The 22,468-nt window shown below is 53.0% G+C and overlaps 11 protein-coding genes across 11 annotated transcripts; 4 read left to right on the top strand and 7 right to left on the bottom strand.

The window, feature by feature from the left end:
* Positions 1-20: 20 nt before the first annotated feature.
* On the bottom strand, positions 21-914 carry Z520_05312 (uncharacterized protein; the record flags this gene model as incomplete). The annotated part of the gene is made up of 1 exon (XM_016775815.1): positions 21-914. The coding sequence occupies one exon, from the start codon at positions 912-914 to the stop codon at positions 21-23; it is 894 nt and encodes a 297-aa protein (XP_016632974.1).
* A 2,562-nt stretch (positions 915-3,476) lies between these two features.
* On the bottom strand, positions 3,477-5,114 carry Z520_05313 (uncharacterized protein; the record flags this gene model as incomplete). The annotated part of the gene is made up of 1 exon (XM_016775816.1): positions 3,477-5,114. The coding sequence occupies one exon, from the start codon at positions 5,112-5,114 to the stop codon at positions 3,477-3,479; it is 1,638 nt and encodes a 545-aa protein (XP_016632975.1).
* Positions 5,115-5,466: 352 nt separating this feature from the next.
* Z520_05314 (uncharacterized protein) lies at positions 5,467-6,122 on the top strand (the record flags this gene model as incomplete). The annotated part of the gene is made up of 4 exons (XM_016775817.1): positions 5,467-5,492; positions 5,574-5,855; positions 5,917-6,036; positions 6,089-6,122. The coding sequence occupies 4 exons, from the start codon at positions 5,467-5,469 to the stop codon at positions 6,120-6,122; spliced, it is 462 nt and encodes a 153-aa protein (XP_016632976.1).
* An 826-nt stretch (positions 6,123-6,948) lies between these two features.
* On the top strand, positions 6,949-7,830 carry Z520_05315 (uncharacterized protein; the record flags this gene model as incomplete). Its single annotated transcript, XM_016775818.1, has 1 exon — positions 6,949-7,830. The coding sequence occupies one exon, from the start codon at positions 6,949-6,951 to the stop codon at positions 7,828-7,830; it is 882 nt and encodes a 293-aa protein (XP_016632977.1).
* Positions 7,831-8,464: 634 nt separating this feature from the next.
* Positions 8,465-9,364, bottom strand: Z520_05316 (uncharacterized protein; the record flags this gene model as incomplete). The annotated part of the gene is made up of 1 exon (XM_016775819.1): positions 8,465-9,364. The coding sequence occupies one exon, from the start codon at positions 9,362-9,364 to the stop codon at positions 8,465-8,467; it is 900 nt and encodes a 299-aa protein (XP_016632978.1).
* An 839-nt stretch (positions 9,365-10,203) lies between these two features.
* On the bottom strand, positions 10,204-11,357 carry Z520_05317 (uncharacterized protein; the record flags this gene model as incomplete). The annotated part of the gene is made up of 3 exons (XM_016775820.1): positions 10,204-11,060; positions 11,115-11,178; positions 11,292-11,357. The coding sequence occupies 3 exons, from the start codon at positions 11,355-11,357 to the stop codon at positions 10,204-10,206; spliced, it is 987 nt and encodes a 328-aa protein (XP_016632979.1).
* Positions 11,358-12,533: 1,176 nt separating this feature from the next.
* Positions 12,534-14,098, bottom strand: Z520_05318 (uncharacterized protein; the record flags this gene model as incomplete). The annotated part of the gene is made up of 2 exons (XM_016775821.1): positions 12,534-13,964; positions 14,033-14,098. 2 exons carry the CDS (start codon positions 14,096-14,098, stop codon positions 12,534-12,536), a joined length of 1,497 nt encoding a protein of 498 aa, XP_016632980.1.
* Positions 14,099-14,348: 250 nt separating this feature from the next.
* Positions 14,349-15,254, bottom strand: Z520_05319 (uncharacterized protein; the record flags this gene model as incomplete). The annotated part of the gene is made up of 2 exons (XM_016775822.1): positions 14,349-14,771; positions 14,826-15,254. The coding sequence occupies 2 exons, from the start codon at positions 15,252-15,254 to the stop codon at positions 14,349-14,351; spliced, it is 852 nt and encodes a 283-aa protein (XP_016632981.1).
* A 906-nt stretch (positions 15,255-16,160) lies between these two features.
* On the top strand, positions 16,161-17,333 carry Z520_05320 (uncharacterized protein; the record flags this gene model as incomplete). The annotated part of the gene is made up of 1 exon (XM_016775823.1): positions 16,161-17,333. The coding sequence occupies one exon, from the start codon at positions 16,161-16,163 to the stop codon at positions 17,331-17,333; it is 1,173 nt and encodes a 390-aa protein (XP_016632982.1).
* Positions 17,334-17,851: 518 nt separating this feature from the next.
* Positions 17,852-18,700, bottom strand: Z520_05321 (uncharacterized protein; the record flags this gene model as incomplete). Its single annotated transcript, XM_016775824.1, has 1 exon — positions 17,852-18,700. The coding sequence occupies one exon, from the start codon at positions 18,698-18,700 to the stop codon at positions 17,852-17,854; it is 849 nt and encodes a 282-aa protein (XP_016632983.1).
* An 844-nt stretch (positions 18,701-19,544) lies between these two features.
* On the top strand, positions 19,545-21,193 carry Z520_05322 (uncharacterized protein; the record flags this gene model as incomplete). Its single annotated transcript, XM_016775825.1, has 2 exons — positions 19,545-19,667; positions 19,736-21,193. 2 exons carry the CDS (start codon positions 19,545-19,547, stop codon positions 21,191-21,193), a joined length of 1,581 nt encoding a protein of 526 aa, XP_016632984.1.
* Between the last annotated feature and the right edge of the window lie 1,275 nt (positions 21,194-22,468).

Here is a 22,468-nt window from a genome sequence, read left to right on the forward strand (position 1 = left end):
GAACGTTCGTCGTGGTCGGGTCAAGAAGCTGCTGTCCAGAGTGGAGTGTTCTGCGCAAACTTGGGCAGGTAGTGGGTGTAGGCAAATGTCGCCGACAGAGCAGTGGCGACCACAGGTACTCCCACCACCAGGGCCCGGAAGATAACGTTCATCATCTGCTTGCGGTTCTGTGTTCGGCATCGTTGCACAAAGTTCTCCGCGTCATTGGATCTCGGGAATGGCTTATCGGGAATGGGCTCGCCGAGATACTCGCACAAAGGTCGCCAGCCAGAACTGACGCGGTACTCGAGCAGTTTCCCCGGTGGCACCATTTCTCGGATCTCCTTATAATAGTCGTGGAACCTCTGCTTCCCCTGGTTTTCGAAGTCGTCGTAAAAGAAATACTTCCAGAATTTGCGCAGCATAGGGTGGTACAAGCCGGCGGCCCAGTCGAAATTGGCAACAGCCTTAAGTTCCGGGTCGTTTGCACGCCAATTGACCGTTTTCATGACCGAGTTATGCCACGAGTCCACGTCCCTTGTTGTAATGATGACTTTGGCGTCCGGGTACGCCTCGATCAATTCTTTGGCAAAGGCAACCGCAGGCCAATCGCAGACGGCCTGGCAGTGGCCGAAGAGCGCGTCCCACTCTTCACGGCCGAACTTTCCCTTGCCCTCATATTTTGCAGCAAACGCGTCCATCCAGCAGAGGCAATCAGGTGGATTCTCAACACTGGCGGACATCATGTGGTAGGTGTCTGTGTAACCCAGCTCTTTCAAAGCAGCTCTTAACGAGGCTGTCCCCGTCCTCCCCAGGCCCAGTGCCAGCACTCTCATGGGCACGATTCTCTTGCATTGCCGCCGATCGATGTCGGTCTGGTATGGGGTAAATATGTCGGTGGCAGGCTTGGGAGTATATGGAATTCCTGACGCCATTGTGCAAGGCTGTTCAACGACAGATGAGGTTGGTTCCCAGGGATTGTAAGAAATCAAGTCAATGCGCAGATGGACAAGCACGAGCTAGCGCGACAGGCTGGGTATTTGGCCGGCGCCAAAGTATAATGACAGCAGAAGAGGTTATGGAGGAGAGGCGCCGCGGTCTGACAGTCGCTGCACACCGAAAAGAAGGAGGTCTTGATAGTAGTAACGGTGTTGGAAAAGAATGGAGGGTTGAGGAAAGATATGCTTGCGCTGAAGAGCAAATCTTGGGCGGCTCTTATTTCAGAGGGGCCGAAGTCCACAGCCCTGGTAGTGCCTATCAGTATCGCAACGGAGATGCAACACGGGCCTTGGGATCTTAGCCTATTGGGGCAAAGGTTGCGGGAAGAGAGACCAAAGAGAAAAAGTTGAAGAGCGACGGGGAAACCACGCAACGGCGCCTCCTTTTTCGCCGGCCAATACTGAAGATAGGAGGATTTGAAGCGGGAAGGGGGAAGCAATTTGCCTGCCGGTCATTTCAGTGTTTGGCGAACGAAGTATCAATCGAATCGCTCAAACGAGTATCCCATTCAACCCGGTTTCTGGACAATCTTTGGGGCGATCAAAAGTCGTCCAGGTGCCAGGATGGATTCCGCGTGGTGGGCCGCCAAAAGCCAGGTGGATGAAGGGTGGATGAAGGGTGGATGATGCAGGCATTGCAGCACCGCCAATCAATCGCCGCTCTTCAAATGACCGGCGGACTCTGCCAAGAACGCCACTTACGACGCCTCCTCGCCAAACGATATTGGGGCGGACAGCATGTCGGGCTGGGCAGCCAGTCACACCGCGCCCTGGCAAAAAGGAGGTGGAGTTGGCTGGTACCCGAGTCAGACGGAGTGCGTTTGCCAAGACCAGCCGGACCCAGAAACGCGTAGGAGCAGCAAGCAGTCGTAACGTGGGAGGGGGGAAGGGGGGAAGATGGAGAGCAGAGTTTGCCACGACGATGCTTGCGTACTGCAGCGGAACACAGAGATACAGAGATACAGAGACACAGATCAAGGACTGAGGACTGCAGGACGAGCGAAAGGCAGGCTTGCAATGAGGTATCGGGAGTCGTCACACGTGTTCAAGTTCCCGTGAGGACAAGGAACATGTCGCACACGGGATTGAGGGTGGGTGGTGTGGCTCTTTTTGTCTCGCATGGCCAAGCAAATCCTGCTATGTACCGCGACAGTCTCAGTAAGTGAGGACTGCGACCTGTATGATGACGATGTGGGGGTGAGTTGGCGCCGGGTACCCAGTACACGGGGCCAGGAGGCGTGAGTGGGAGATCAACTTTTTGACGCCGACAACGGAAGGTGTCCGGATGCTTATGACTGACTGAGATTAATAGAGAGCTTATGGCAACCATATGGGGGCGGCTGAATTAGGTGGTAATACGGTAGATATTGCATACTCGGATACCTTCCTGGCGGAGAAGGCCTGGCACAATCGAGGATGACTACAAGCACACCATATCATCCCTTCGGGTGCCCTCCATACTTGTCACAGTGATCAAGTTCAAGGACGGTAAGCAGTCAGACGAAACTGCAGACAGAGGTATACTGGACATCGACCCGTGCGAGTGCAATTAATTAGCAGTATGGATTCTTCTCTTGTGACGGCAGGTAATGCTCAATGCATCAACCCTTGTTCCTCTTGCAGCTCCTCTCTTCCTCCCCCTTTGGGACTGGATCACCGACAAACCCTAGAGGTACGGAGTAGATATCATGATGGAAGTCATTGAGCCTCTCGAAACTGTCAACGTCACGAATTTGCTCCGGAATCCGGAGTGCTTTTGAAACAAGGTCCGACATTTACCGAAGGCCAACCCCTTCTCACAACTCGCGAGAGCGCCACCTTGGCAATCCAAGTTGACTACCGAAAAGTACACACTTGTGGGAGGCCACTCTTCAAGCTGAAGCCGCATGCAGCTCCTACGAGGAGGTCTAGAACGCTTCACATATTTTGCTCTTCCCGCAGGCCACGCACAACCGACCCCTTACGCGTCAACCCAGTTACTGATCCCCCGCAGACACATCATCCTCGACGGGGATCATGGAATCGTGACATTATCAGAGTGACCGTGTCACAGCCATATCCTATGCGTGTACACCACAGGTTGCGGAGTCCTGTGCCCTAGAATATGGGACTGAGGACGTGTTCCAGGCGGGCTGTGCCACGCAGACTCACCGAGACAGTACATTGGAAACGGGCGAGTTTATCCTGGAGTCAAACGCAGGTAGAGAGCGTGTTCATCGCAGGTTGTCAGATGTTTGAATTGCAGGTTTCATTCGACTCTCATTTCATGGCACGCCCACTTGCAGTTTCATTTTATGGCACGCCCACTTTTCCGTTCCTTTTCCACCAAGGCTTTTTTTATCGTCTGTCTGTTCGCCCCAACGCCATGCTCGATCAAGAACTTTTTCGTGGTCTAGCGGATTGCAATGAATCCAGTGCTAATCCTCCCTCGTGCAATAACCCCTGGAAACGCCCATGCTGTGCATTCCATCTATGTACGTGTGATGCATGTGCAAGACCTCAAAGCGCAGGATACTCGAATCTTTGGGGCCCAAGTTCCGTCTCTGGCTCGAACTGTCCAAAGAAGTCCAGGTCACTCTCGTCACAGGCACCCTGCGCACCCACACCCACCTTCTCGGCATGAACAAAGTCTTCGAAAGGAGACTCATCTTGAACGCTTGCCCGCGCGAAATCTCGTGAAAGGAGGGTTGGATATTCCCCGGATGGGTAGTGGTAGGGTGTGCCATTGTGCCAGATGTGGTCGTCACAGATGACCATGGAGCCGGAGAGGAGAGTGTTCTTCTTAGAGGTGTCTTGATCTTCGTCAATCATCCTCCGCTGATCATTCACGAAATCATGTTGATTTTGCTTTGTTTGCGCCGGACCAGCAGCCACACCAGTAAGACCAACCATGGCAGATGTCCGCTTGACGCCCTTGTCGGAGCGGGGCCTGCGCTGCTTCTTAAGCTGCACACCTCCAGCATCGCTATCATCAGCCTGTTCGTCCTCACTGCCACGGTCGGCCTTGCGCTTCTTCTCACGAAGCATTCGCTTTGATTCCAGTCCTAGATGCGCGGTACGGACGTGCTCTTCGAGACTGGCTTTGCTGGTGAAGCTGCGGTTGCAGCCATGAATAACCGCGTCTTGTTGGTCTGCGACTTCTTCGGGGAGTGAAATTTCCGTCTTGCCGCACACAAAGTCACGCTTGTTCTCATGAACGGTTTTGATATGGACATTGAGATTTCCTTTTTTGGTGAACTCCTTACCGCATCCTTCGACAGTGCATGTAAAGACGACTGGGTTTTTTGATTTCTTCTCTGGCAGAATCCCATGTTGGATCTCAAGGTGCCGCGTCAACTCCTTGTTGGTGGTGAATGAGGTCGGGCAATATTGGCAGGTTGGAGGGTGGACAAGGGTAAGATGGGCCTGGAGTTCTCCATAGGTTGCAAAAGATGCCCGAATTGGTTCCCTGTCATCATCGGGGTTGGCAAGAATGGCTGCATTTTGTGCCATACAATCAGAGCAAGAAAACCGAGTTGAATCATGCTTGGCTCGCATATGACAACGCAAGTTCTCCGCTGTGTCGTAGGCCTTCTTGCAAGGAGCACCAGTGACTGAATCCAATTCCTTGCAAGGGAAAGGTTTGATGTTGTGATGGACAGACAATATGTGTCGATCCAGGGTCTCTTGTTTGCGAAAAGTCTGGTCGCACCCAGGATACCCACGGCATCTGAACCTCTCTTTTGCTTCATGAGTCTCAATATGACGCCGCAATCTCGTCCCCGTTGTGAAACTCGACTCGCATCCTTCCCACGTGCACTTGTAATCTCTAACGTTGCTGTGTTGACTTTTCACATGGTGTTTCAGGTGGCTGTCGCGGAAGAAAGCTTTCATGCAGGGAGGATGCGGGCATTGGAAGGGGCGCTCGTTTGTATGGGAACGGATATGCTCTTCGAGCCTCACTTTGCGATTGAAAGCTTTGACGCAGTTCTCGTAGGGGCATTTTAGCGTTTTCTGGCGACAGCGAGGAAGCGTTGATGATGGGGGAGTTGAGGCTGGAGTGTCGCCAAACTGCTCTTCAAAGTCGTCGTCGTCAACGTCGGAATCGAGCATGTCATAGTCCTTGTCAAGACTGTCATCGTCGGACTCGACCCGCATCTTAGCGACGGTTTTGCGCACCCGCGCCCTGGTTGCCTTCCGTCAAAATCTTGGAAATACGTGGTCGCGACGAAAATTACGAGGGGCTTGAGACCGGTAACGAATGGGAGAGTGTGGGGTTGCCAGCCGTCGAAATCTTTTCTGCGAGGCTGAAGGTGGTTGTGGGTCGCGCCAAGTCATATCACGTGCCGTGGTGCCTCAGGACAAGGCTGCGACACCCAAAACTTTTTTGTTTTTCGCGGAAAGAGTGAAATGCAGAACAACAATCTGGCTTTAACAATTACCCTTCTCTAGAGTCAGTGATCTCTGAGTGGATCTGTGTCATTGTGTCCCTACATCGTGACTTCTGACAATGTCGGACTATGGTGATGAAGGCGGGTAGGTGACTTCTTCACGCGCCACTTTCACTCTTCCTGTCCCCTTTGCTCGTTGGCTCTAACACAATCGTTTTCAAATCAGCTACGGCCGAGACGAGCCTGACGACACCTTCTACGAGCCCGAAGAGAATGTCGAAGATGAATTGCCTCCAGATGTCGAAGTCGACGAGGAAGCCATCGAGGCGCGGGCTAGAGAGGAAGAGGGCGAGGAGAGGACCGTTGTTACAGCCGACCCGAATCAAAACGTCCAGAAACCCTCGAGCGACGCCGACAAGAAGATTCCCGATGACAAAAGAACCACTACTCCTTACATGACGAAATATGAACGTGCAAGAGTGCTTGGTACTAGGGCGCTGCAGATCAGGTAAAAAGCTGGCGCACCCTAAGATATCATTCTTGCGATGGCGCGACTAACTCTCCGACAGCATGAATGCTCCTGTCCTGGTTGATCTGGAGGGCGAGACAGATCCACTACAAATCGCAATCAAGGAATTGAATCAGAAGAAGATCCCTCTTATTGTCCGCCGTTATCTGCCTGACGGATGGTGAGTCGATCGAAACAATACCGTTAGGAACGCGAGGCTGATTTCATGGAAGGTATGAAGATTGGACGTGCGAAGAATTGCTGTGAGGTCCGACCCTCTGTTCTGTCGACTGGTTGCAGCACCAGGATCGGGACGCTGTCATCTTCCATGAACGAACAAATATGCAGGACATACAGTGATGATGGTCACAATCCTGTTTTCGACGACTCCAAGATTTGCATCAACGAGGAAGTGCACTGAACTCGCATGATATTTGCATCAGATGGCAGGAGGATCTCTAGCCATTGACCAGATCATAGTCCTCCAGGCCTGTCACTTCCCTCCGGCACAACGAACCACACAAAGTGCTCCGATTCAGTACTTTTTGCAGATGTTCTCATTCCACACCGGCCTAAGTTGCTGGTCGAAAGACAATCCTTCGAATCAGTACTTTGTTACAGTATCACCACAGCGTTCCAGCATGCCCTGGGCCGGCGAGTCATGCGAATGATAACCTGGCAGGTCGCCTGAAGCTTTCCCGATTTCCACAATGCAAAATGGAAAGCAAAGGCCCAAGATTATCTGAGATGGGTGTGCTGACATTTTGGTGGGCTCGGGAGCGGCTGCATGATCCAGAATTCCTCTTCGTATTCTGGTTGGCGGCTTATGTACACTCCAATGGCTTACGACAAATTCTTATGACTCCACAAAAGGTCGTCGATCTCGCCGAGATGGTTTATGCCTCGCCGCGATGCCGTCTGAGACTTCTAGTACAACAAACCTTCACCTCCCATTACATTTCCATCGTCTTGCTTGTATCGGAAAGCCTTTGCAACCTGCGTTCTTCACGGTGCTGCAAGGTTCTTCAGACATTAAGCTTCCAATCTGTTCCCTGATTCTCGCCAGTTCGCAGCGCCTCCATCTCTCAAAAGGATGTCATTCTCGCCTCTCGACCCAGGCAAGCACACCACAACTCTCAATAACCTGACAATCCACTACACCGTCATCGCCGACTCGCCTGATCTTCCCCCTTTGATCATCCACCCTGCTCCGTGGGGTATCGGGGCGGAGCTATACATCAAGGCTTTCTCCCGTCTCTCCTCAAAATACACAGTAATTGTGCCATCACCACGCGGTAACGATGATTCGCAACGTCCCTCTTCGGCGCAAGAAATGTCCTCCCGCCATATCGTTGACGACCTGGAGGCTCTACGGACACACCTTGGTCTCGAGAAGATCCGTGCGATGGGACACTCATCCGGCGGCACCATTGCATTAGGCTATGCAATTACGTATCCGTCGCGAGTGGAAAAGCTAGTCCTCCTCAACTCCGACCTCTTAGGCTATGCCCGCCAGGACCGGTCATTCTTCGAAGAAGCCTTCAAACTGTTCTTCGAGAATCTGCCCACGAACGATGCCGAGTTCAAACAATTTCTCCTGAAGATCCTTCCAATGTACTTCGCGCTCCCGGAACTAGGTGGGCCCGCGGAGTTTGAAAGGCTCTGGACCGGGGAACCGAGCCTGTGGGCCTACGGCTCGTATTATAGCGCAAACTCAGCTTCCAAACCCGGAGAAGGCGCCCCGGGAGATGGCAACGCCAGATGGAACCAAGCGGCGGAACTGGACAAAGTCACGGCCCCAACGCTGGTGCTCACGGGGAGGCAGGATCGCTGCACGGCGCCCGAGGTCAGTGCCGCGATTGCCAGCGGGATCAAGAGAAGCAGATTGGCGATCTTGGAGTCTTGTGGACATATCTCGTGGATGGAGCAGCCTGAAGAGTTTTGGACTGTAGTCAATGGTTTCTTGGAGGAATAAAATGGGGGATGAAATGGCCTGGTCGAGAGCAGGATTGGAATGTAAGTGAATGGCAGATCCAATTGAGCTGGAAGCCTCAACTTAGCATTACAGCATTGGTAGAGCGGATAACCCCGGCGGGGAGGGGAAGAGAGGAATGGAATCCAGTGCGTCAAAAAGGCTTGATTACTTCCCTGCACATGCACATAAGAGATATCCTAACAAGTCCATTTAAACCTCAGTAATCGCTAAGGGAAAAGTCCATATAACGCCAATGCCATTCCCACAAATCAAGAACCTGAGCCGATCTTCCCCCCGACACCGAGACCGAGTAACTCCGTTCCTCCTGTGAATACCCTCCCTGTATGCCCTCCCTGAATGCCCTCCCTGAATGCCCTCCCTGAATGCCCTCCTGAATGCCCTCCCAATCAACCATACTCGGCGCCCGTACCGGAATACGTGCTCGATGCTTCCTTTCACCCACGGAGCGTCGACAGAGAATAGTGTTCCTTTGGCTGTAGGTGGTTCGAGGTCGGAGGTTAGGGAGGTGAGAAGAAGCAGCAGCGAGCCACGCGCCGCGTTTCGAGGATTCCCAGGATGCAGATGCTCAGAAGAACTGGTTCTTTTGGGGCGCCACCCCACCACGCCGGGGTCCTCATTCGAATCTCACCCTCGGCGAGCGTCGGACAACCCACGCATTCATGTCCTCGTCCCACACGGCGTTCTCGGGTTCGGGGATGTGGTAGGGCCGCGGCTCGCGGGAGGGCAGATCGACCGGCGGGTCAAAGACTTCTTCTTCGTAGCAGTCAACGGGTTGTGGTGGACACTGTTGAAGGGGGTGGCGGTCGTCGTCGTAGGCGTGGAGGGGCCTGGCGCGACGAAGGAGTCGGCCGCGCTCGACGGGGATTTTCTGCACGATGCGATACGGAAAGCGTTCCTCGTGGGCTGTTGTGTGGAAGGTTGGAGAGGGCGGTGGGGCGGTGGCGTTGAGAGGGCGGCGGACCTCGATTCTGGGGCGTGATCCTGAATCTCCTCGCTCGTGCAACACCTCGACGAACAGCCTGTCTCCGTCTGGACGGACACGGTGGTGGCGACCGATGAGATCCAAGTCCTCTTCACGCACAATGATGACTTCTCTTTCTGGATCTCTCCCCCCTCCATTCCTCGGTGGTGTCGGTGGCGGCGGCGGTGGTGGTTGTCCCCTCTTCTTCTTCGACGACGGCCGATGGAGGCGCCACACGTCCTTCCTATTTCTCACCACGCAGAGCAAGCCGTTTCGGCGCTCCACGTAAGTCCAACCCCTCTCGTACGGCGGAGCGGTGACGTTCCTCTCGATCCGGATCGGGAAGGGGTTCACGCTCTGGGCCATCCTGGTTGCGAGACGAACAGGGGCGTCCAGGACTTTGACAAAAGGGAAGACGTCGCGCGCGGATAATTTGAGCACCTTGACCGTTTGTTGTCCCTCTGGATCCCCTGGGTGCTGCCTTTTGGTGCGTTTGCTGCTGGCACCGGTGGAACAGCTCGGGCAATGGCAATCATTATGGTGGGAAGCCATGGCTCGTCAAATGGAGTATTCACTTTTAAATGGCTGGAGATTTCTGATTGTAGAGGGAGAGAGGGAGGGGCAAACCAACGACACAGTACTCAAAACACAAACACTTTGCGGTTCTGCAACATGTCCAAGCTTGAACCAGCGAGTATAAAGGGAATTTTGAGACAAGGCAAACAACAATTCCCCATGATCGTTGCATTACTTGTTCTCACCTACCTGTTGAAAGAGTCATCCTTCAGGGAGTGCATGGGTATTCTGGATGGGCATTGTGATGTATATGCAACATGCGACATGCCCTTTGTCAAGGTCTCAAGACACCATGGCTGAGCGTTTGAATGTCTCACCGGACTGGGTAAGGGGTCAGGTGGCCGGTGTAACGGGCAAGTCAGGCAAGGCTGGGCGTGCCGCGGGGCTTTCTTTGAGGCGGGCCTGCCTGCGATGCAGTTTGTCGAAAAGGTGAAGCTGGTGCATTGGGCAGTGACTGGCGATATATATTGCGGATTGTCTAAAATGGCCTGGACCTTGACAACGAGGTTGTTTGGGATGAATAGAGGTTTGACAATCTTAACTGCAGGCAAGTAAGTCGATACGATACAACGCTAGTTCAAATAAGGAAAGGCGGCAGTATTATGTAATGCGGATGTCATGATACCGCCAATCATGCGCCAATTGGTCCATGCGCCCATGTCAGCTGCAGGAACCAGCCTTGTGAGTCGCGCAAGGCGGCACACCCTTCCCAAGTACCTAGGTAGAGTTGAGGGTGTAAGGGACTCTCAGTGAGTCCAGTCGTCTGATGAGAGCCTCCTCGGTGCAAACTCTATCATAATCTGGCCTTCTGCGTTCTATGAGCCACCGTTTGCCGTCTGTTCGGATTGTGATTGACCAACCTGAGCGACTTCTGCCTGCTTGTTGCCATGTGCCAGGATCCATTCTCCCACATCTTTCGCAAACTGCTCGCCTAGTCCGTCGGGCTCAGCATGGAGCTTGTGATATGCGTCGGGATATGCCTTGAAGGTTTTGTCCTTGTTGGGGGCTTCCAAGACGTTGAAGAGTTGCTTCGCAGCGAGATGCGACAAGATCTTGTCGCCGGTGCCGAAGGAGAACCATATAGGACAAGGGACCTTGCTCGTATAGCCGTGTACAGTGCGGCCATGAGAGAGATGGGAAAGTTCTGCTTCCCTCTGCAAGAGTCCCTTGAGTCCTTCCAACGTCCCAGTGTCGTGGCACAGCGGATCATTGACCCAGTCTTGGCAGACCTTCTCCGAACGGGACAGGTACGCTGCGTTCAGTTTGTTCTTGAGCTGCGTGCGCGGGAGTAGTATGGCGGCCAGCTTGCCCGCTTGGACCTTCAAGTAAGATGGTTGGTTCGACGGATGCATTTCGACATAAGGTGCCTCGAGGAGCAGGCCTGAGAACGAGGGTCGATTGGAAAAGTCGGAGGAAGTGGAAAGCATGTAGCACAGAGCCTCGCCTCCACCCATGCTGTGGCCCATCAGGAAGAGTGGTTTGCCTTGGGTCTCCGGCAGGGATGCTACATGGAGAACAAAGTCATGTAGATCGGAGAGTACTGTAGCGGTGGGGCCGGTGTTGCCATTGTCTGCAGGTTTATGGCACGATCGGCCCCAGCCCCGTTGATCAAACCCGTAGACTGCTATGTTGAACGGCGACGAGCTCAGAGCGGGGAAGAGATCGTAGTAGGCTAGAAGATGTAAGTCTCTCAGTCAGCCGCATGCATTGCCGGGTGTCCATATACCATTGATGTGGTCGGAGAATCCATGTAGGAAGATCAAAACAGCCTGCACTGCATCATTTCGGGGCTATATTTGGCCATAAGCAAGCGTTAGAGAGGAGCTGTCGCATATTCATCAACAACACATTAAGATGAGTTGGATGATTTGTGATAGAGAGGCGCTTCCGGCCGGGTCCGTACCTTCCATGTTTTGGTATATAGCTTCGTGCCATCCTTGGTGGCGAATTCTCCTTCGATGGTGTCCATACTGATTTGAAGGAGCTGCTCGAGGAAGCAGCAGCAGACGACCTCAGCGTCGTGAGTATTCAGACACTTTGCGGGAGACGAAATGAATGATGGAATGGTCTGCACCGGCCACGAGGGGTCCCGGCATGTGCCTGGACAACAAGGCCCCTTAAAAGATGGCCGAGGCTTCTTCTGATTAGAGGCTTGTGTTTCAAATGACTCGAATGACTCGAATGACTCAAATGACAGTACACTCGGAGTATCAGACCTCCGGCGACGCGCGTCAATATCGTCTACGAGGTCGGCTTCCAAGTTCATATTATACCTCGTATCCTTACAGGAGGTTGTCCCACCGCTCAAAGCTGCTTCATGCCAATATCAGACCTTCCAGACTTGGCGGTGGTGGCGAGGTGTGGCCACTGTCAGTGAATCCTCATCAGCTGTCGAAGAATCAGCCTTACTTGAATGCGATGTAGAGACTCTCACGGATGCCGCCATGCTCCGTGCAATTTTCCCTCACCCATATAGCCACGGGCATTGTCCTTACATTCGACGGAAGTAGGGGGTACTTCGGGTGAAAACATGGCTCACCGCCCAAGGGGAAAACAACCGCCTTTGCGCTCCATCGCCGGAGCCCCGCGGCTCGCTCTTTCAGACGGTCCAGTAAGTCACCGAACGCCGGCAAATACATGGGAGATGCAGTAGGTCGCAACGAGGATTCTGCGCTCTCGGCCTGGGCGTGAAAAACTATCGAGAGGACCGATTGAGACCATTCGAGCACCATCACTCTTCTTCGCGATTGTTTAACGCCGTGGGTTTTCCCCTGCTAGCGGTCGGGTCTGTTCTGTCCGAGTTTCAAAGACCCGATCACTCTTTCAAACGCAACATACTGACCCAGAGCGTGGGAATAACCAGCAAAGAAATCCAGCCATTCCTATCACATGTTCATTTCCGTCATTGGTCTGCTCTTTCGCTAGATCGAGTATCTATGTGTGAAGACAGCCCTTCATTCTGTCACTGTTGCACTGACTGCATATAAGCAGGTCAAAACATATAGAAGGGTAGAACTCACGTCCGGACTTGAGGACAGGGCCATGGAGCTGGTTACCCAATATCAGGTTTCCTTCTAATTCCTCCTTATATTCGCAACGATTCCGCCATCTTACAGCGTCTAAGCACTTGAACACAAACACTCGTCTAAGCCGTGCCAACCCTCCAGAAAAACACCTTCTTATCAAATCCACCACTGACAAGGACCTCCTTCTTCTCCTTCCCATGCCCGTTGGCGCCAGGCTCGGCAGCCTCCCATCCCGCCCACAATGTCCGCACTTTGCTCCCGACCTCATGCGCTTTGAGCATAGCCACGACTTTTCCACTATGCGTGTCCAGACCACGGATAACTCCATCATCCGCGTTCACGAATACTCCCTTCCCACCTGGTCGCCAAACGACCTGTGGCGTGGAGTAAGGAGTCTGAGGAGCCATGGTCGTCACGTGCAGTTTTATCGCGGCGTCTTCGCGGTCTTGCAGCGCGAGCGCGGCGCGGGCTTGGGAGGCTTGGGTTTCGTTTTCTAAGGCGATGGAGTTGGTAGAGTTGTAGGTCGACGTGGGGAAGAGAAGCCGGACAATTAGAAGCTTCATGTGTGGAAGATGAGATGTCGCAACGGCTAAGAGGGAAGTATCAGTCGGACACACGGCGAGACAGGAAGGTGTAAATGCGATCCAAGCGTTGGAGTGCGGCGCGAGATTCTGCCTGCCAGTCTCTTGAACCGAGTACGTGATTTCGCTGCTTCGAGACGACGAAGATTCATCGGATGTGGGCGTGATGCAGTAGTAGTACAGGAACGTAGAGTCGCGCCGGGAAAGGATCAGGTACAGGTCGTGCGTATCAGGATTTCGCACGAGGACCATGGATTCGGGGTTCGTGGGCACGGTGATGGTGTGGATCGGGTCGCGAAGCAGTCCGTGAATGAAAGGTTCCTCGTTGTCAGCAGCAGCAGCAATGTCCGAAGCCGTTGTGCTGGGTTGGAAATTCCCCGCGAGCTCATGCTCAGGAGCATAGATGTTGACTTTCTGATCCCACCCCGCGCTCGCCACGATCCACCGTCCCTGACGAGTATATCCCGAAACCACCTGCACGGCATATTTGAGATGATCGCGGACCTTGTCAAGCAATCGACCCCGTGAATCATGCAGCATCAGCTGTCCCGACATGGACGTTGAGAAGACATATCCTCCGTCCAGAGAGCTGATGGATAGAATGGGACTTCCGTGGGCATTCTCAATTGAGCTCGCCAGGGTAAATGGCGGTGTAGCCGAGACACTTGACCATGAGCGGTCCGCAGCAGTGACGAAGATAACCCCTGTTCCATCTTCATTCTCCCTGCTGCTGCTCGACCCGCTCACGCAGAGGACATTTGATGTGACAGGGAACCCCTCGGGCTCAAGCGCCTTGGAGGGAGCTGGGGTTGGCCAACCGACATCAGCATCGTCGCCTTTCTTTTCAAAGGCGAGACTGGCGTCGAACTGTTTCTTCTCCTCGATGATCTTCTCGATCGTCCAGTCGCCGGGATTGGTAATTGCCGCTTCCTCTGGGAGGCCCGCCTCGGCGAGGAATGCTTCGAGAGTCTGGAATTCATCAAGTTTAGACAACTATCCTTTTGTTACTCAAAAAGCTTTCTGCGGTCGGGACAAACCTTGTTGTAATGATTGGCTTTCAGGAAGCGGGCTACAATGACTGCTGGTGAGTCTGTGGCGGGCATTTCTAGAGGGAGCCTTGGTGATGGTATGAAGGCAAGATTGAGGCTAGTGAAGTCACGATAGAATTGTGACTTCAGCATGCATGATCACGTGATGCCTCTCAGCCTTCAAACAACTAATGGGTTATGAGAGGAACAAAGAAATGGTCAAGTTCAGGTTGACTGCCACAAAATTGTTCCTGACCCGATGCGATGCGCATCTCTCTCCCAGAACGCCTCGCTCAGAAAGCAGACATGGTTTTTCGTCCCCTCATCATTGCTTCGTTTCATCCGGAGGAGCTCCAGCCCCATAACGGGTCTTGTACTCTCGCGGACTTTCATAGTCTTTCCTTTTCCCAGCCCACATACCCTTTCGCCTGGTCTTCGCCCACCACTCTGCCCTTCTATACCTCTCTTCTTTTGCCCTACCAAACTCAACGCCCGACTTTGCTTCGTAGACCGTAGCAAGCCCCGCTCGAAGCATTTGCAGGCTGACGTCGCGCCGAAAGAGGCCTCTCCAGACATAGACAGTGCCCACCACTCTGCTGTACTGGTCGGCCTTGTAGACATAGGTCCGCACGCGCCTACCCATGATGTACGCAGTGAGCCAATCAAGCGCCTCCTGCGCGTATGGTTGTGCAGGTCGTCCAAAATGCGCAAGTTCGGGGGCGTCTATCCCTGCGAGACGGACGTGTATCTGGTCGCCTCGTCAGTTCCCAATTGTCTCGAGCTGTGACCTAGACCAATGTACCGTTTGGTCCTTCAAATCTTTTTTGTTCACTGGCACTTTCCGTCCTGGGAACCAACCCCAACCAGCTAGTCTGCCCCCAGGTGTATGATACATTCGGAAATTGTCTCCATCTCCCACACTCGTCACTTGACCCACGAGGCTTCTTCGTCGAAGGAATCCAGGACTGATGTTGGCCGCCTGTGGTATTCTGCGGAGATAGGACTTGTAGAACTTGTAGACGCCGACAGAAGCGGTCGTCAATACAGCTGCAGCAAGAATAGTCTCGGGTTGAGTGAAGGCTCTCGATAGTGAAGGGCTCGGGATGTGAGGTTCTCGTTGAATGGTCTCAGTTGACTCCGATTTCCATGAATCTTTACCGCTCTCAGCCAGAGACTTCTGGGAGCCAGACTCATCCTTTGTCGAGGATGACCACAGCTTGGGCCATGGCATGACTACCTAGGTACCTAGGTAGCTTGGTTGCTTTTGCGCATGTACAAAGGGGAGTTGCGCGTGAATTCAGTTGAGTGGTGCGGGAGGTGAGGCGCGGAGAATACACTCCGCCGTAGAGCAGCAGTTATTACGGTGGACTATATGAAGCCAAGCTGCGATTTGTCCAAACTGCCAGTGACTACGAGGTATATCAAGTTCTGTCTTCACACCCGACACCATCGAGCGTTCGAGGCTTGAATATCTTCGCGATTGGGACTCGCGTGGCTCGACGCCACGTTAATCCTTACAAATCTCTCGATCTAAGCGTCACCTCCGCATCCAAGGTCAATGAAAATGAAAGCACCATTATCCAACATGGCAATGGTAGCAGGGCTATACAAAATGTCTTTTTGCAACGACAAAGCGTTTAAGGTCAGGTCATTTTGTCATCTACTGCAGTGACATGTGCTACTGCAGTGATATGTGTCCGACATCAATCACCAAGTATTTCAGACTTGGCGCGAGCCTTGTCCCTTTTCGACGTCGGCTCCTGGCATTGAAGGGCAATGAAGGCTTCAAGCGTGAACAGCAGGGTTCGGCAGAATATCGACGATGTTCAAGCCCCTTGAATTCATTCATTCATTTCTATTGTCTGCTGTTGATTCATGCCGACATACTGCATGTCACATTACTCCTATTGATCCCACAGTTCTCCAACCCATCACTACCATTGAATGGACGTCAATGCATCCGATCGAGGACAATATGGCTTCTCTACGCTTCAGAGATTCTTTTCAAAGGTATAAATTGTTAATATATTGGTATCTGAGTAATGCTCTGCTTTTCTGTCTTTTGCACGCAACACCCACCGACCCCTTTGCCTTGTTTCTTGTATTCCTAGTCTCTCAAGCCGTCAAGTTTCTCAAGATGTCTTTCACCGACCCCAACGAGTCCTTCTTCTTGGACGCTGTGGCGAGCAGGTCTCGACCAGTTGTCCAAGTCCTCCCCCTCAACGACACCACAGTATTCGAATATCTCGATCCTCATCCAGACGCCCTGCTCAGATACCTGGGAGAGCGCCCTGGATTGCCAGAGTACTTCAGCAGGACTTTCGCGCAGAACCACAATACGCACGGCGGGTCCGCCGTCGAGAATGTGACAAGCCTCACTGCAGGCGAAGAAGATCTCTTTGGGGATTCAGTTGGTCCCATACAAGAGTTCGCATTGCAGCATACTGTGGAAGCTGAACAGCTCGATGATGAAGATGGCGATATATATATGTATCTGGATGACGACGAAGAAGCCAACGAAGAAGAAGAGAATCACAACGAAAACAACAATGAGGAGGTTGACGACAGCGACAGCGCCAGTGACAGCAATGGGGATGAGCACGGTTATCAGAGCAGTGCTTATAGGGACGATGAAAGCAACGTTGGCAGCGACGGTGAGGTGAATGACGACGCCATCTCCAACGAGGTGCCTTCCGAGGCTGGTCCTTGGACACCTTCGAGTAGCAACACCGCTTCCACCAGCAACACCAGTTTCAGCAGCGACACCGCAACGCCCGCCTCCCAAAACGGCGCTGAAGAAGGGGCAGACGATCAGGACGGCAACGATGAGCAGCAGGAGGGGCTGATGCCATATCCTGCCCCTGCAGATCTTGTCGCTGCCTCTCGCCTTGGACCACCGACGCGCTCCTGGGCATTGTGGGAAGAGGAGGCATGTATCCGCCACATGCTCAACATCAATGCCGAGCGACAACTCACAGGAGAGTCGCGATTCCGAGAAGCCCTGCGTCGGATGCAGGTCCACGATGGTGTCACGAGAACTGGATACTGTGCAGTCAAGAATTTCTGGAATCGCGTCGGCCGTGCTCGTTCGAGGTTTGACGAACGGAGAAATAAGAAAGCGCCACTGGCCACGTCGAAGCAAGGCAAGAGAGCGGAACGGAAGGCTTCCGCCGTGTCACGCCAACGACGTAAGACTGCTCGAGCCTCTTCCTTCAATGTGAAAGCTGGCAACACCAGACATCGACGCTCTTCTGAATCCTCCACCGACGAAAACGAGTCGGACTACTCCCTCCAGAGTGATGATGAGTGACAGTCCACCTACGCCATCGCCGCAAGAGAAAGAATCAACGCCATGACAGCGATGATGAATGGAGACCCAGGCCAACAGCAGCCAATGCTCGGTGAGGAGGACTGAGGCCGTCGATTGCAGTGTGAAAGTGGTTCAGGTTGTAACCCCTTGCATTTCTTGTATTACAACAGTGCCACGCCGCATGAAGGAAGGATGCTGAAGACATATTGCCGGAATTTGGAAGGAGCGACGTCATGGAATCTGAAGTGCAAGCAACGAATAGGCACAGATAGTTCCAGGTTGAGCGTGCTCGAGCATCAGATACGGCTGGCCCGGTCTACGATGGAAAGCTCTGCAGAATCATTGAGCAATGGACACCTTTTAACTATCAAATGAGCTTCAGCTGTATATGCCTCAATCTGTTCATGAACAGCGGCTTTCCTCTGCTCATTCATCCAATGGAGCACCCTGAAAACAGTGGGCGACGCATTGTGCTCAAACGACGCTTAAGTCCTCCATTTACACCCTGTTCCTAAGCTTTATACAGGCCGGTCTCCCTCCAAAGTGATCCTTAGCATCCTCCGTCGGAATCCATGATAGTCGTTGATCGGATTATGCTGTACACATCGATTATCCCAGAAGGCAATGCTGCCCACGTCCCAGCGGAAGCGGCATGTGAATTCCGGCTTGATTTGGTGTTGAAAGAGGTAGTGTAGCAGAGGGGCAGATTCTTCCTCTGTCCAGCCCTCAAAGTGCGATGTATGCGCCACATTGACGTAGAGGGCCTTCCTCCCCGTTTCGGGATGTGTTCGGACAACAGGGTGAACTGCTTCCAGCGAGGACTTTGCCGAGGCGTTTCCGGAGTCACGGATGCGGTCTTCGCGAGTCTTGCTCGCGTCTGCTTTGGCTGAGGTACTCACTGCCTTCAAGGTGGAGAGGGTCCGCTTGAGTCCTTCGGAGAGGGACTCGTATGCGGCGTACTGGTTCGCGAATAGCGTGTCACCACCGTAGGGCGGGACTTCCTTGGCCATCAACACCGACCCCATTGGTGGGTTCTCGAAGTAGGTGGTGTCCGCATGCCAGATTCCTCCAAAATTGATGGTCTCGTGTTCTTGTTTGAGGACTTGAATGATCTCGGGAAACCCATCGATGCCACGGACAAAGGGATATTCAACCGGCTTGCCAAAGTGGGACGTAAAGTCGAGATATTCTTTGGGTTCCAAGCTTTGATTGCGGAAGAATATGACTTGGTGTTGCAAAAGTGCTTCCCGGATCTCCCTGACAATCCCGGGGTTTTCAGAGAGATCTTTCGACAGATCAACGTCGTGGATCTCAGCGCCTATGGACCCGGCCACCCGCTGTATCGAGATGCTTCTCTTGCTCGACATGTTCAGAGAAGGAGAAATGACGTTGTGTAAGCGAGGACGAATAGAGGGAATCAGTCGCAAAGCTTTTATGGCGTTCATGAAGCAAGCTGATCAAGACGAACAAGCAAGGGGCATTGTATCTGGACAGCAGGAGAATGTCCAAGCCTTACCTGAGATACGAATGGGGGAATACGATGCCTTCATTTATGAGCCTCACCACAGACTCCAGATATATAGCCACGCATCATCCGAGGTTTGCCATCATCTTCAGCGGTTGAGCACGAAGACAAGGGGTTGATGCGGAATATATTGATCTGTCTGACGGAAAGATGTTGAGCAAATCGCAAAGGATTCTGGCTGTTTTAAAGAAGGAATCCCTGTCAGACTGAAATAATTTGTCTCTTGGAGTCGGCTCGGTGGGGAGCGAAATGCGGAGTTGGACTGGTGAGGAGACTCCATCCAAAAGCAGCGTCACCTTTATACCAAATGGGGATTATCCAAGAAATGATGTCGAAGCCTCGAGACTCGGAGCTGCTCTGCGCCTTTGCATTTCCCACCATGTAATATCAACCATTTCTCTTTTTACTCTCATCTTCATCTGACCTTCATTGCATGTGTACCTAGTATTCAATGTCACACCTATCCTCCATATCGTGCTCCGTCATTTCCGTCATTTGACAACTTGATCACCTCTCACCTCGGCCGGCAGCTTTTTCCCGATCTTCAGTCGTGACAGCCTCGCGTTGTCGCTTTCAAATATGTACAATCACTCTTAGCCTTTCTTCAAACGCCAGGTCTCTTCTTCAGACAGACTGCACCCTGATCCTGACACTCCGAACGACCCACGACCTCCTCCACTCCCAACATGGCTCTAGCTATGCAGTCTGCAATGTCCGGCGCGGCGCAGGACGCCGACCTCATGGATATTGACATTGACATGGACATGGATGATCAAGGACCGCCTCTTGATGATGAGTTCCAACTTGAAGTACGATAACTCATATATCTCCCTCACCAAGCAGGAAGGCGTATCTGCCATACTCATCAGCCATACAGGAAGGCGAAGAACCCTCATTTGTCCCCTCCGGCGCGCCCGCTGCCACCGACTCCTCCGCCCTCATCCCAGCCATCTACACCGAAGACCCGGCTCTCGAACCGCAATGGAACAAAGTCCACATTCGCGGCGTCGACGAAATGCACACGAACGACATCCTCGCCTTTGTACACGACCACTTTAGTGAAGTCGGAGACGATGTACACGTCCAATGGATCGATGACACCTCTGCCAACATTTGCTTCAATGACAGCGACACTGCCAAACGAGCACAGCTGGCATTTCTCGCGAACCCCATTACGATTGAAGAACTAACAGACAACCCGTTCGAAGTGCGCGCTGCGAAACAACTGGCTAGCAGGCCAGGAAGTATGCTTGTGGTTCGCGTTTCTCAGCAGGGTGACAGGAAGAAGAAAGGCGCCAGAGACGCGAGCAGATACTATCTCATGCACCCGGACCAAGATCCCACTGAACGAATGCGGAAAGAATTCGAAAACAGTCGTGGTGATTACCGGCGCAGGAGATTTGACGACCGCGAACTCCACAGACGGAGGAGAGACAATGACCGTGCGACCGGTGATGATGCGGGAGGGTTTTCGGCAAATATGTACGATGATGCACCCACTACGGACACAGAGGTCAATAGAGCAAGAGGGCGAGATCTGTTTTCACGCGTCACAAAGGCGAGACGACGGAGCGCTAGTCCGGGGGCACGAACACGTGGCAGCGATGAAATCGACATCTCAGATTCGGATGACGACGGACGGACTCGACGGAGAGGCTATCGCGATCGCGGTGACCGCATGCGCTCCAATGCAGGAAAAGAACTGTTTGGATCGTCCACCTCGGACCCCAAGATCGGCGGTGGTTTACGATCCGACAGACTCGAACTCTTTCCCAACAAATCTTCGGATGTAGACACCTCGATGTCGAGTCCTGCACCACCTAGACCAGCCATCGACGCCGCACAGAATCGTGCCAATACCGCCGCAGCGAAGCGCCTGAAGGCCGATCTTTTATCCGCCGCGCAAACGTCCCCACGTTCAAATCACCGCAGAAGCCATGCCATGGACGCCAAAAACGAAGAGAATCTCGCAGAGAGGTTTGCCAGAAAGAGTATTTCGATCGACAGCACCAAGTCATCGACGAGAAATGGTGGGGCGTCAAATGCAGGAGTTGAATTGTTTCCGTCGTCGAGTAGTGGCGCAGGAAATGCTGGCGGCGGTCTATCTATCAAAGGATCGTCGTCCGAGAACGGAGGAGGAGGTCCAGGGGGAGGAGGGTTCAGTATCAAAGGCGCTGGCGGGCTGAGCATCAAAGGCCGCGCTCTCGAAGTCAAAGAGCTGTTCCCCAATCAGTACAGTCGGAACAGCAACGGGAGGAATGAGGGAAAGGAGCTGTTCGACGAGCCGGTGAGGGAGAAGCGGGTGAGGAGGAGAGCAGGAGACCTGTTCGACTGAGACTGAGCCGAAACGTCTGGAGGTGCTTGCAAGTGGTTATATACCATCGAACGTCACAATGTTTTTGCTGGTTTCTGGATATGAATTTGCGGGTCGAGCACCGCAGACCCCCTGTGGTTGTGCACACACGAGAGGTTGTTCACCGCAAATCTGCTGATACTTGCTCACATTACGAATGTTAAGGCGGTACCCGACCGATCGGTCAAGGGATGGACAGGAGGTAATCACAATGCCTGGCGAGCTGGAAACTCTCAGGAAATTCCCTTTTCGTGCTCTGCGCGGCAGTGACAAAGCGATGAACTTTTTTGTTTCTGACGAGATCACGAGCGGAAAAAAGGACATGGGAAGAAATCGTGGGAAAAAAGAATGCAAAAAGGCAGATAGAATAGGATTTGAAGAAAAAGGGGCGACTACAGGTGCTCATTCTAGTCACTCCATTCCATTTCATCTCATTTCCAATTCGGTTTCGTTTCATTTCATTTCAGTCCATGTTTCAGCTCAATTCAGTTCCAGGACCATACTTGTATATATACTTCCCCATTCCGCGCCGAATCGGAGGGCAAGGTGCGTGCTGGATTTTCGCTTGGTCGTGACGGACGGGCATACGGCCGCGATGGACAGATTGACATTTGTACAGACATTGGCTGTTCTAGCGACTTTTACGGGCGACGCTTTGAGTCTCGACCTTTTAGGATTCATGATCTTTCATGCACCACTCTGCGCGCTTGTCATGGCGTGTTTGCGCTTGTAGCCCGTGCCATGCCGGCTGTGTCGGTCCTTTGGGGTTGGGGGGAGTGTTGTTCAACAAGAGAGAGCACAGCGATGGACAGGCAGGGCAGATTATCTCAGGGAAGGGCATCTCAGGACGCCTCATGGCAAGACAGGGCATGACGCCTTGGGGTCTAAGTCAGCGTCGCCGGTTGAACATGGTTTATAAATCATCGACCCTGTCGTCCGTGGGGCTCTCTTCCTGTACAGCTGATTCGCGACAGGTAGGTTCGTCGGCCAAGACGTCTCGCTATCGGATGTGCAGCGCATAGCTGCGTGGCGGGGTTTTGGTTTCGTGCTGGTTGCGATGGATAGCTCCGCAGCTGCTTCTGGTAATGACCGCGATGTCAACTCGAATACCATACTGGCGCGTCTTACAGGACCAGTTCCCGTCCAGAGCTATCCGTGGAACAACACTATACGCGATTCCAACGTGTGTTTTCTTGTGGTTTGCACATGTTGCTTCGAGGATATGGAAATTCGCTCAGTGAAATATTCCTTGTGTCA

Source organism: Fonsecaea multimorphosa, assembly GCF_000836435.1.
Source record: "Fonsecaea multimorphosa CBS 102226 unplaced genomic scaffold supercont1.9, whole genome shotgun sequence".
Classification (NCBI taxonomy): Eukaryota; Fungi; Ascomycota; class Eurotiomycetes; order Chaetothyriales; family Herpotrichiellaceae; genus Fonsecaea; species Fonsecaea multimorphosa.